The 13080-nt window shown below is 38.1% G+C and overlaps 1 protein-coding gene across 1 annotated transcript in view; it reads left to right on the top strand.

Moving 5' to 3' along the window:
- LOC109928522 (cytoplasmic dynein 2 heavy chain 1) overlaps positions 1–13080 on the top strand; it is a 534366-nt gene that overhangs the window by 510728 nt on the left and 10558 nt on the right. The window contains exon 87 of the mRNA XM_048597671.1: positions 11099–11208. Within this exon, the coding sequence (XP_048453628.1) occupies positions 11099–11208 (110 nt within the window). The remainder of the gene's footprint in view (positions 1–11098; positions 11209–13080) is intronic.

The raw sequence follows: 13080 nt of genomic DNA, 5'->3' as shown, positions 1-13080 counted from the left end.
ATAGTAAACCATCAGGGGGAGATCTTACTACAAAGCTGGTCATAAACAGTTATTATTACAATAATATTCTGTCGTAGTTCAGATTACAAAGTATATTTAATTAAAAGTCACATGTATAGAAAGATTTTCAGCTTTATTTTCTAGGGGAATCAGAAAACAGGCAACAATGATTATACAAGAAGTCACATGTTTATTCCTCTTTACTTGTAGATAATTAGGTAAATTTTGTGTAAATTTTTAGGCTGGAAGCTGATTTCAGAAGCTAACAATTCTAGGAAAGACAAAAGTAAAATACTGTGAACGCCATTAAAACTGAAAATTCTACAAATACTCAATACCTCTGGCAACATCTGTAGAAAGTGAAACAGAGCTAATATTTAATGCCTGTGACCTTTCATCAAAAATGAGGAAAGTTACAAATGTAATTAATTTTGAGGCTTTTCTCACTCTCTCCATTCGCTTGTCAAAACCAATTACATTGCTAAATTTTCCCAGTTTTAGTAAAAAAGTCACAGACCTGAAACATTACCCAGGACTTTTTCAACAGCATTTCATTCCTGATATCATGACAGGAACTGAGTGCCACTTTCAATTTCTTTCTTTCTTGCCTTTTTCCCTATATCTGATTTAGCAACTGGAGAGCTTCTTATTGGTAAAATTTGCTGTCAGCTAACAATGCTGCTTCTTCCAGCAGCTGAAAGAACTTCCTGATCAATCATGGAGGATGTGTATCTCCACTACTGTTTGAGAAAAGAAAATTGTGTCTATCTCTTTAAATACAATGCAGCAAATATATCAGGACTGAACAGCTAGTACTAGTGACCATGATCATGAAACAACTGGATTGTCGTGAAAGTCATCTGGTTCATTAATGTTCTTTTGAGATGGGAAATAAATAAATACTGTTCTGGCCTAGACTGTACAGCCACATCCTGCGAATTAAATCAAAACTTACTATTTAATTTGAACAATTCCATTAACTATAAACAGTCTTTATTTTTATTTCTGCTCAACATCTTCACTTCGGTTGTGATACATCGTCAAACTTTAGCACACAAGTGCTCAAGACTTTAATGTTCAATTTATTTTTAAAGAGAGTGTTTGCTGTTGGTACTACTCAGCTGCTGAAAACACTGTTTACTGTTCTATCAGCTGATGTGGATGTGGAGTTACTTTTGGGTTACTGGTTAGTGTTGTCTCACCTGTATCTTCCAGAGGTTATAAAACATAACAGTCTGATTTATAATGTAAATGAAAACTGAGGTATGAAGAGGAAGGAAAACCAAACAGATGTTTCTGTTTGTGTAAATAGACATAGTATCCGGACGTAAAATTTCTCAAGCCTTCGTCGGTCTGGACTCTGATCTTCAACCTGGATTCTGTGAGTGGATGAACAGATCAGAAAACACCCAAGATCACCAGATTTCTGTTTCTCTGTTATTTGTTGCCAAGTTATGAGCTAGCAAAATAGACGTATAATATTTAGCTATTTGCAGTGAAATGAAAGCAAAACAATTCCAGATTAATTGTTTGAACCAATTGGCAGATCAAAATATAGATCTAGTTTGGGAAATGCTTCATTGATAGGATGGATCGGTTATAGGATAAATATGATCTGTGTACAAGTAAGTAGGCTACATCATGAGCAGGTTCCATAGATAGAGGAGTTTATGGTAAAATTACCTCCAAGAATTGTTTAAAGAAACATAGAAAATGTGAATAGAACAGAAGGAAACTATGACAGATGTAAAAGATGTTAAAGGAATCAGAAAGGGAGATTGTGAATACATGGAAATATGAAAAATAAATTAAATAATGGTTTTATAGGCATGTAAGAAATAAAATGATAGATAACGAATATATGAACCACTGGCCACTTAAAAAGAAGGGAACCATTTTCTACTTGAGCATGAAGGAATGCCAGAGATGCTTATTAAGCTTTTTTTTAAACTCAGGAAGGTTAAAGTGGGATGCCAGAAGTATCTGAGACAAATGTCGATAAACCACCTGGGGATAACAAGGAAGAATATGACAAAATGTTTCTAAAGTGAAAATGAAGGTTGTTAAACCCAGATGGTATGTACCAAGAAGGTTGCCAAAGATGTGGTGTACGGTAATGGTTCTGAAAGAGTTAATGTTTGAGTTACACTGAACTCCATCTGGTGAGATGAGGTCACACAGCCTCAAGGTAGAGAATCAGTTGGCATCAAGGCAAGGTTTTCTGATGGAGACACATGTATCTTCTCTACCTCTTGTTAGTGATAGTTGATATGCCTAAGAGCTCATTAAACCTATTTGTGGTTACTGAGATAAAATAAGCAACATCTTTTTGTGAAAGACAAGAGCATCTTACAAACATACAAAGTAGAAATAAAAGTAGATCATTTGCCCCCTCAAGCTTGCTCTGCCATTCAGTAACATCATGGCAGATCTGTTTGTGTTTCGAATTCTACGTCTCCATCAATTCGAACAAGTGTGGGTTGCCCTGCCTAACAAGAATCTATCTAAACAAAGATCCAAAGAACTATGGATGCTGCAACTCAGAAATCTCTGGAAAATCTCAGCAGGTCTGGCAGTGTCTGTGTTTCAGGTCCAGTGACCCCTCTTCAGAATGGAATCTATCTACCTAGAATCTATCTACCTCTGCCTTAAAATATTTAATAATCCCACCTCCAACTGCCTTCTGAAGCAGAGAGTTTCAAAGTCTCACAGGTCTCCAAAAGAAAGATTTCTCCTTATCTCTGTCCTAAAAGGGGACCACTTATTTTAAAATAGTGTCTCCGAGTTATGGATTGACCCACAACAGGAAAGATCCTTCCATGTCCTTCTTGTCAAGACTGTTCAGGATCTTATACACTTCAATCAAATCATCCATGACTCTTCTAAGCTTTAGTGGAAACCAGCCCAGCCTGTCCAACTTATACTAATAAAACATCGTAATCATTCCGGGTATCAATCCAGTAAACCTCCACTGAACTGCCTTCAATATATTTACATCCTTAAATTAAGAGACCAAAACAGCACATAGTATTTAAGATGTAGTCTCAGCAATGTAGAACTGCAGCATAATATCTAACTTTATATTCATTTCTTCTTATAATAAAGGATAGCATCCCATTAGCCTTCTCGATTAGCTGCTGTACTTGCATTCCAATGTTTTTTGATTCATTCACTAGAAGATGTAAATCTGTATGAGCCATGGAATTGCACAGCCATTCTCCATTTAAATAACACTCTTTTAACCTTCCTGCTAAAGTGAACAACTTCACATTTCCCCATGTTGAACTACACCTGCTAGATTTTTACCTATGCACTCAACCTATCCATATCCATCTGCAATATCCTTATGTCTTTTTCACAACATATTTTCCAACCTTGGTCTAAGTCATCTAATTCATTGATACAAATTGTAAAAGGTTGAACATTGGCGCATAATCTCTGTGGGACTCCACTTGTCATATTCTCCAATCAAAATCCCGTTTATGCATACTCAGCCAATCTTCAATCCATGCTAATATTTTACCCCCTATACCATAAGCCTTTATTTTCCCCAAAATATGATAACTTGGCAAATGTGTTCTGGAATCAAAATGCAGTAGGTCCAAGCACTTCGACCCTTCAAGGAACTCAGATAAAGTAGATAAACATAACTTTCCTTTGACAAAGCTATGCTAACTCATCCTGATTACCTCAATCTTTTCTAAACAGACAGTTATAATCTCTTCAATAATCAATCCTAACACCTGTCATAAAACTGATATCAAGCTATTATTGTGGACTAGACCAAAATATATTAAGAAGATAGCCCAGACCCTAACATTTTCTTATTTTAAAGATAAATGTAAAGTGTTGTGTTTCAGATGCAATTTGATTGATCAAACTACCAGATTTGAAGCAACACACACTTCATTCATTGTTAAAATACAACAAAAAACTAAAGAAAAGAATGGCTTAACTGTAACTCTTATCAAAATGCTTAACAAAATAATAGATACAGTAATTATTACTAATTAATCATTCCAATATAGTAACATCTCGTAAGCACCCCCTTGACAAATTCAAAAAACAGATTGTCTCACGTGCAACTCCAGCACCAGGAAGTGAATTCCCAGCTTTTAGCTGTAACCGAGAGAGCTATAAAAAATAGCATCCACATCTTCAAGACCCCAGCAGCAACTGCAAATGTAAACTAAAAACTAAAATCCAGGTTCTATTGCAACTTTAAAACAAAACCAAGGGCTCACAAGCTGTTACTCTAGTGGCTCTGTGTAGACAGCTTGGTACCTCTGCCCTTCCTCTGCCTTAAAAACGCTCTTCAAAAAAAAGGACAAAATAAACTTCTTAAAGCCATGGTACCGTCACACTATCTAGCCTGTAATGTCCTGATTTTTGTCTGCTTCCCTTCTTGAATAGAAAGGTTACTTCCCTCTTAGGAATCAGCTGCAAAATTATAAATGGTGCCATAACTTTATATTGATGTCAAGAGAATTGTAAATTCATTTAAATATCATACATTCAGTATAGAAGAAGATTAAGATCAGTAAAACATTTTGGATGCAAGAAGAAATGTTATTTTAAAAATTTAATGGTGGAAAGACCATGAATAAGCTGTTTTGTCAGAGAAAAGGATGCAAATTGGTCCCAGAAGAAAGGAAAAATGTGTAAACTCTCCAGTTTGTTCAAATTGGAGAATTTCTCAAGAAGAAACTAACAAGGTGGAAATTTTCCATTTGGACTCCTAAAACTGAATGTTTGGTCTGTCCAACCCCTAACACAACACCAACAAATGGCAACACATTCCATGTCTTTTTCCTTGTTCCTGTCAGATTTGATTGAGCTGGTATTGGGTTGCTGGCCAATGTGTCATTCAGCCCTAAATATACAATTCAAGTTCACCAGCGAATTCTTGAACACTTTATGACTGTTTACGGTCACTCTAGAGCGGGTGTCTGCTGTAAATTACAGCTTCCCCAATACCGAGTAGGCTCACAAGCAACTGTTTAAGCAGAGATATAATGTCTGGATTTGTGGGGACATCCTTGCTAATTATTTCTCATCTAACAGGGTGGCCAATGGTTCTTGGTCCATCTCTATGAGAACAATTATGTTGAGGATGTAGCCTGTAAACCTCTCACATACCCATGCACTGTGAGGAGCTCCTTCTCAATAACTGCGTAATGTCTTCATATCAGATAATGCCCTTGGGTATAATACCCCAGTTTCTCAGAACTGAAAAAGCACTGTTCCAAGCTATTGCTGAAGTATCTACAATAGTGAAAAGGAATAGGTTGTAGCAGGGCAGCACATCTGTGGATGTCAGTATGTCCTTGATCTTTTGAGGCATCTACCTAATGTGAGTCCCAGCACCATCCTTGCATTTTGTGAGTATCAATCTCAAGAGTTTAGTCATTTATGCCATTGAGGCAAACATTTTGCCACTTGGTTCACTATGCCAGGAAACCTTTGTCAGTCATAAACTGATTTTGCAATGGGAAACTCTAAAAGAATTACAGTCTTGATCTTTTATGGATCTGTGTTTATACTTTCTTTGTCAATACTGTATCCTAAGAAGTGAAATAAGGTGCCTTAGAGAATTAACATTTCTTCTGGAGAGTGAGTCCTGAGGCCTGTAGACCATTGAAGACTTATTTTGAGTATCAACAGCATTTCAACATTATAAATGATCTGTCAATATTTGACAATTTTTCATTCCAGCTTCACTTAGACATGGCATGATAGACAAATTACACCAGGGACACTTGGGCATTACCAAGTGAAGAGTGAGGGCTTGGGTATCAATTGAAAACTGGGAATTTCAAAATAGATTGAGGACCTCATATCTGACTGTGAAACTAGTGTTATTCATAGACCTAAACCCCCACAATCACTTATCCCTAGTACTTCCCCACTAAACTATGGGTACAAGTGGGAACCAACCTATTAATGATTGACAAATAGTCTTACTTTATTGCTGTGGGCTAGTTTTCATTGTAGATTGGAATGAAAAACTTGTATAGGACCACCTTATCATGCAGTTGCCAGCATTTTTGCATGGCCTGTTCGCCTACATGGAATCCCTGTTGTGCTTGTATTTGACAATGGACACCGTTTTCTCATGAGTCATTCAGTTGGTTTGCAGTTCACTTCTAGATTTTAATGTGTAACCAGCTTTTTAAGATATCCATAGGAAAATAGGGCAGCTGAGTATGTGGTATTCATGACAAACCTCTTTTGAAAAGAGATGCCAACTTTTATACAGCCTTGTTAAATTACCAGACAACCCCACTCCAGTGTGACTTATCATAACAGAGATACCAACTGAAAACTTAACTCCCATCTTACTGAAGAGGCTGATTTCATAGTTGGGTTCAAAGGACTTTGAAAATATTTCTGTCTAGGAACAGTCTTATAGACAGGTATGGTTAAAGGATCTCAACAAAAAAAGCACGGTTATTCAAAGGTCAGTAGAACAGCAGAGATCATAGAATGTCCGCGCAGTAAATGGAGTTGTGTGGAAGAACTGAAGGATCCATCATCAATCAGTGTTTCATCGGGAAATATCCTATGAGGAGCGTCATGTCAGAAATGGTGCACAGACCCCTTAACTAAAAGATCAGAATAAGGTCAACAATCCTCAAGGACAAAGACTTATCAATCTTCCAAGTCAGAAACAAATGCATTCTGGAAGAATTTTGAAACCTCCAGACTGCTTGAACTTGTCAAATCAGAAAGCAGGAAGGAGAATGGGTAGTCGTAAATACAATATAGTTATGTACATAACTGTATAATGGCTTAACTAGGGGAATATTAGCTTGAGCAGGATATGTTGCATTGGTATTGGTTCTAAAGGATTCAGAGTTTGAACTATCCTGAACTCTGACCAGTCTGATGATAGCAAATTGATGGAGAATCTATCAGTTGGACTCTGACTTGTTTCCTAATAGAAACACATGTCCTCTCTACTTCTTGTTGGTAATTGTTAATATGCCTAAGATTTAATGTAACCTGCACATAGTTACCGAAATGTAATAAACTACATTTTGTTGGCCTTAAGGGCCCCTTCCACTGAGGCTTATTTGTGTTCCATTCTCCACCACAGACTATGGGCCAGCACAGGAAGCAGTATTGGTGGCAGGATCCTGTGGCAAACACAAGCCACTGGTGGTTATTATTCAGGCAGTACATAGCAAGAGACACTGACAAGTTTTGATGCACACAGTCCAGCTGTTGAGGCTTAGCATCATGAGTGTGCAGTTGGAATATTTGCTTTCTTGTGCCTATAAAACAGGATGTAGTTCATGAGAATGAAATAGTTTAATCAGATAGAGGAAATATAGAGTACTTGGTGGGTAGTTCATGTTTGATTTTGGAGAGAAGTGAACGGTCTGTAAACAAATCAATGGGAGATTCTACAAATAGGGATTTCCAATAACCATTGACATTGATTAAAATTAGAATTTGAGAGAAATGGATGTAACAAGGGCAAACAGCAAAGAGTGGATGAATGTTTCTTGCATTAGCCAAAAACAGGATCTATGCTGTGACTTATTTTGTTTTCTATTTATGTAAATGTACTAATATAAGGAAATAGGAGCAGGAGTAAGCCAAAAGGCCAGTGGAGCCATTCAGTAAGACCATGAATGGTCTGATCTTTGCCTCACTCAGTGTTTGTTGTCTATAACCCTTGACTCCTCTGTATTTCAAAAGATTTTTGATCACAGGTGTGAATTTGTTGATTGACATATCCTCCATAATATTCTGGGTAGACAATGACAAAGATTCATGATCATCTGAGAGAAGAAATGTCTCTTCATTTCCATTTTACATAGATGACCCCTTACTTTGAAACTATACCTTCTATGTGTATAGGCCCAATCTGCTCATTCTTTCCTCAAAATAAACCCTTCATTACAGAGACATGGCTACAAGTTAGCAGGTGGAAAATAAATATTCCAGGATACACATCATTTGAAAATATAGATGGAATCAAAAGAACGTGCGGTAGGCCTATTAATAAATTATGACATAAGGATATTTATGAAAAATTATCTTCACTCAGAAAATCAGAATAATTAGGATTGGTAAGAGTAGGAATAGCGAGTGTCAGAAAATATTAGTGGGAGTATTTTATAGGCTCCCAAATAGTAGATATACTGTTGTATGAAGCATTAAGAAATAAATAATTGGAACCTTGTAATAACTGCAACTTATAAATAGTTGGAGGAATTCAGACACAGGGGATATAAACCTGATGCTAGGCCAATGAGGGGTGAACTTAAGATAACTATCTTTTCACACAAATGGTGGTGGACACCTGACCTCTTTCCAAAACGTTATGGCTGCTGGGTCAGTGGAAATTTTCATGACAATAGTCGATGTATTTTATTAGGCATTGGGGAAATGGAGAAAAGGCAGGGAGGTGAATTATGCTGTGATTCTGATAAGCCATGATTTCGTAGTATCCTTTGCTCCATCCTGCCCCATCTGTGATTCTGGAAACAACGCAAGTCATTCTAAGAAAAAGATAAGAAGAATATTTAAGGAGGACTACAACAATTATCCAAATTTATTTGTGGTTTTACATTGAATTAGATAAAGTATACAGCATAATAATAAGTTCTTGTGGCGCAGTGGTAGTTTCCCTTGTCATTCCACCTGCCCTGGAATTGTGTCATAACATGTTGTTAAAATAACTACAGCACAGAAACAAGTTATTCAGCCCATGCTGCTTTTAGTCCTCCACTTGAGCTTCCTCACACTCATCCTTATCTACCTCTGTTGGCATAAAATCTTTATTCCATTTCCCTCATATGCTAATCTAATTTCCCCTTACATACTGTGGAATTCCCAGCCTAGTGAAGTGGTTGAAGCTACCTTGCTGACCAATTTGTGTGGTGAAATTTACAGATGCAATAGATCACAGCGAATCATGAAATTCATTCTGGTGAATACTGCAGGCCACCCTAGAGCAGTTCATGAAGTGAAGTCATTGCTTCAGCACCCTAATGATCTGCTTGCTCTCTGATGCCATGTAGGAATGGTTATTGTTATATGCATGTTCCCTACACATGGATGGATTGCATGGTAGATTTTTAATGTAAGTGGTAGGCAGATAGTCTTTTCTCCCCAGGAACCACACTCCAGTTTGATGTGGTGCCTGAACACCAGACTGATGCAGAATAATGGCACTGTGACTATTTCAGGATGTCAGGCCTTCACCTGGATAGTATTTTCAACATTCTGAAACACTAACTGTACATTCAGTGACTGGGACCCTTTTCAGTTGCTATACATGACTGTATTTCAATGTAACACCATGTTTGTGGTCAGTAGTACCCTGCACTGCAGAGAAGTTTGACAATTCTGGTGAAGCGACGTACATGCTCTACATGTTTCTCTCTGTAGTGCAGGAATGCTCAGTGTTCTCTTTTGGCATGCAGTGTGTCAGTCACTGAACACTGAACAGTGCTGCAGATACAACAGTGGCAACCTGCTCCAGCCTGCAAAATACCTGTGCAAAGAAGTTCATGGCCATGGTCACCTTTATAGCCAGTGACAGCATCATCCTCACTCAACTCTGAAGTTGGATGGCTGCCTGCAATTGGTAACATTGTCAAATAGAAATATTGCACACACTATTTCTTGCTGATGTTTAGGCGTAAATATAAAGCTTCCTGAAGCCACTAGTTGGAGCACTCCTCCTGCTGAGAACATTTCTCCCCTTTCTCCTTCTTCATCTTTGGGCAGTCATGTATATCTCATTATGTATCACTTCTGCTTGTTCTCCCTTTAGTGCTATAGGCCAAGGGAATAGGAAATTATCCCAGTCATAACTGAGAGTAAGTATTCTGAGTAGAATCCATGAATTGAAATCAACACCTTCACCGCAACAGATTTTTTCAACTTTAGATAACAATACAAACTATGAAGCACTTTTATTAATTTAATAACAGACAGTAGACAACTTGATGATCTCTCTAAAGAACATGATGGGGATTCTTCCGACTGCTGAATGACAGCCATATGACATTAAATGAAGGTGTGGTTGAAAATGGCCCTGCCATGGTCAAATCGGCATTGCCCACTGGCTGATCAATATCATCATTTCTCTACTTTGCATATTTCCAGTGCATGCTTTCTGCATCCCCCTTTCCACCCTTATATAGATGGTACCAGTGGTGTGCTTGCTCAGCATTGATGCCATTTTACACTCAAAATTGCATGTTTAGCACCAAACATTTGAGTACTGTCAGATTTCATTTTGAGACTTTTTTTAATCTAAGACCCAAACAAATTATAACACAATGTTTAGGAAAGCTTAATTAAATGAAGATCTCAGCTTTAAACAAACATTGTCTTATTTAAGTAGATTTACTATCTGCACATGTGTTTCTGAAGCTCTTGCAGGCATTTGTAAAAAGCCTCTGGTTTGGAAGCCACAGTCAGGCTTTAGACAGACTAAACATTTTGTCACAGAGGCACCTCCTGAATTCTACCCACAATTAATGTGTTCTGGTACAATTAACCAGAGTATGTTTCACTCCAGTATAAATGTGACATATAAACATGTTCTAAAATAGACTAAACAACTTTCACTGTTTTTAATCGCTTGTAATATAAGATATTGCTTAACTTTTAAATCTCTTCAACTTTCTTAGCACGTCTACGTTTCACTGATTATTTTTCTGCCATGGGCATTAATGCTTTTCAGAAAAAGAAATCATGTTTTCCAAGACATTGTTTTAAAGTGGAGTGCCCACTTCAATATACTATAGGGAAGTCTTGCTGTTATTTTGAACAAACCAATGCAGAGCATCATTTTGGAAGCTGCAGATCAGTTTAACTGCATCCTTTCATAAAGTTGTTTGTAGTTCATCTCACATTTAATGCAGAATTCAAATGTACTCTCCATAAGAATCTGTAAGAGTTTTGTATCTAAAATAACTACAATTCAAAGCATATTAAGGAATTTTTTAAAAGCTAAACTTTGAAAGTATTTGAAGCACAATTTTTTAAACTAACATTGAACACACCAATGTAATGAATGGGAAGGTTGAAATGAGCTCTTACTGTATTTCTTGCTTGCTTCTTGTTACAGGTCTGGGTTGAAAAAGCTGCAAATCAGACACTTCTCTCAGATACCCTAGACCTATCAGAACTGTTCCATCCTGATACATTTCTAAATGCTTTGCGTCAGGAAACTGCAAGGTAAGCCTTGAAATACTAACAGTGTTTACTTTCTTCATTGTATAGACTAGGAACTATGGAGGATTAAAGATATTTAGTTGTTCAATGCATAGCTCAGTAAAATCTAAGAGCATTGCTTAAAAATTTGTAAGACTATCAGCCCTGATAGTCTGAGGAGCAGCAAAGACAGTGGGATTACCACTTTGCTCATATTTTTTACATTAGTGCTGAGCTCCATATTTCTACCTGGGAATTCTGATCTTGGATCCTTCACCAATGTGAAACCTGGAGGATGTAACAGATCAGGGAAGGTTAGGTTGGGGTTCTATGTAGTAAGCTGGGTGTTCAGCTTAATAGTTACCAAGGAGTTTGACTAGGTTCTGAATTCTGAAGATCAAGGATGTGCAGGTTAGATGGATTGGCCATGCTAAATTATCCCGTAGTGTCCAGGAATGTGCGGGCTAGGCGGATTAGCCATGGTAAATTCAGGGTTATGGGATAGGTTGAGGTGGCTGGGTCTGGATGGGAGCTCTTTGGAGGGTTGGTGCAGATTCAATGAGCCAAATGGCCTCTTGCCACTCTGTTGGGATTCTATGATTCTACAAATTGTCTGACTCTTCCTAGTTAAGTTTGAACTTAACGGAAGAGGAACTCTGTGAGTTCTTGGATGTTAGGTAGTTGTTTTGGATGGTTCCAGGAATAGCCCACTGGAATCTTCAACTTCCTTGGCAATTCCTTCAAAGTTTACTGCATCTAGGATTCTAGGTTTGAAAGCTCCAGTTTGCACTGTTTCAAGTCGACTCAATTAATATGGTTCACTTTGATGCCATAAGTAAAGCAGTACCAATATATCCATTTAATGTTGCAAGTTTCACTTTAAAGTTGCTTGCCACAGATTCCCGGTTCTGCGGCCTGAATTTTGTCAAGTCCTTTTCCCCAGTGCTTCTGTTCCTGCACACAGTCCTGAAGTTCCCTTATCCCCATTCCAATTCCCATCCTCCATCTGGCTTTCAAAGCCTCCGGTGTCCATAGACTCCAGTCTGGGCAATGGTTCCCTTCATGCTCCTAGCCTTTCTCCCTTTCCTCCTTCTGACCTCATTTCCTCTTCCACATTCCTGCTCCCAGATCCTGTTCCCACTCTTTGAAATCTCTGGCGTCTGTTGCATCACTGTGGACTTTTGCTGCTCCTCCCCTTTGGGGTGGCACGGTGGCTCAGTGGTTAGCACTGCTGCCTCACAGCACCAGGGACCCAGGTTCAATTCCACCCTTGGGCAACTGTCCGTGTGGAGTTTGTACATTCTCCCCGTGTCTGCATGGGTTTTCTCCAGGTACTCCGGTTTCCTCCCACAGTCCAAAGATGTGCAGGTTAGGTGGATTGGCCACACTAAATTGCCCATAGTGTTCAGGGCTCTGTAGATTAGGTGGGTTATAGGGGGATGGGTCTGGGTGGGATGCTCCAAGGGTCGGTGTGGACTTGTTGGGCCAAAGCATCTGTTTCCACACTAGGGATTCTCTGATTCTCCTAACTCCTGTTCTGAACTTGCACTGAAGTCCTGGACTCCACCTAGACATTGCTCAATGCAGATAATTCTTGACTTCAGCTGCCACTGGTGCTACCCAATTTTTGCCATTAGCTGGAGCCTGGCCAATTGAAACTTCATCAGGTGAATATAATTTTAACATCAATTCAGAGTACTTACTGTTATGTTGTATTTTTAGTTATTTTATAAATGTTGACAATTAGGAATGTACACCATTTCAGCTTAACAGTGTTTATGTTATACATAATGATTTACTTTATTTTATAAGATATTTCAGCAAGGAATATGCAGCACTATACACATGCAGTACAGCATTTCAATCGTTACATTGCATTTTTGGGCAAGAAATGTC

The sequence above is a fragment of the Rhincodon typus genome, chromosome 6 (assembly GCF_021869965.1).
Source record: "Rhincodon typus isolate 14 chromosome 6, sRhiTyp1.1, whole genome shotgun sequence".
Classification (NCBI taxonomy): Eukaryota; Metazoa; Chordata; class Chondrichthyes; order Orectolobiformes; family Rhincodontidae; genus Rhincodon; species Rhincodon typus.
The sequence above is the reverse complement of the archived record's forward strand: the minus strand, read 5'-3'. Positions and strand labels throughout refer to the sequence as shown.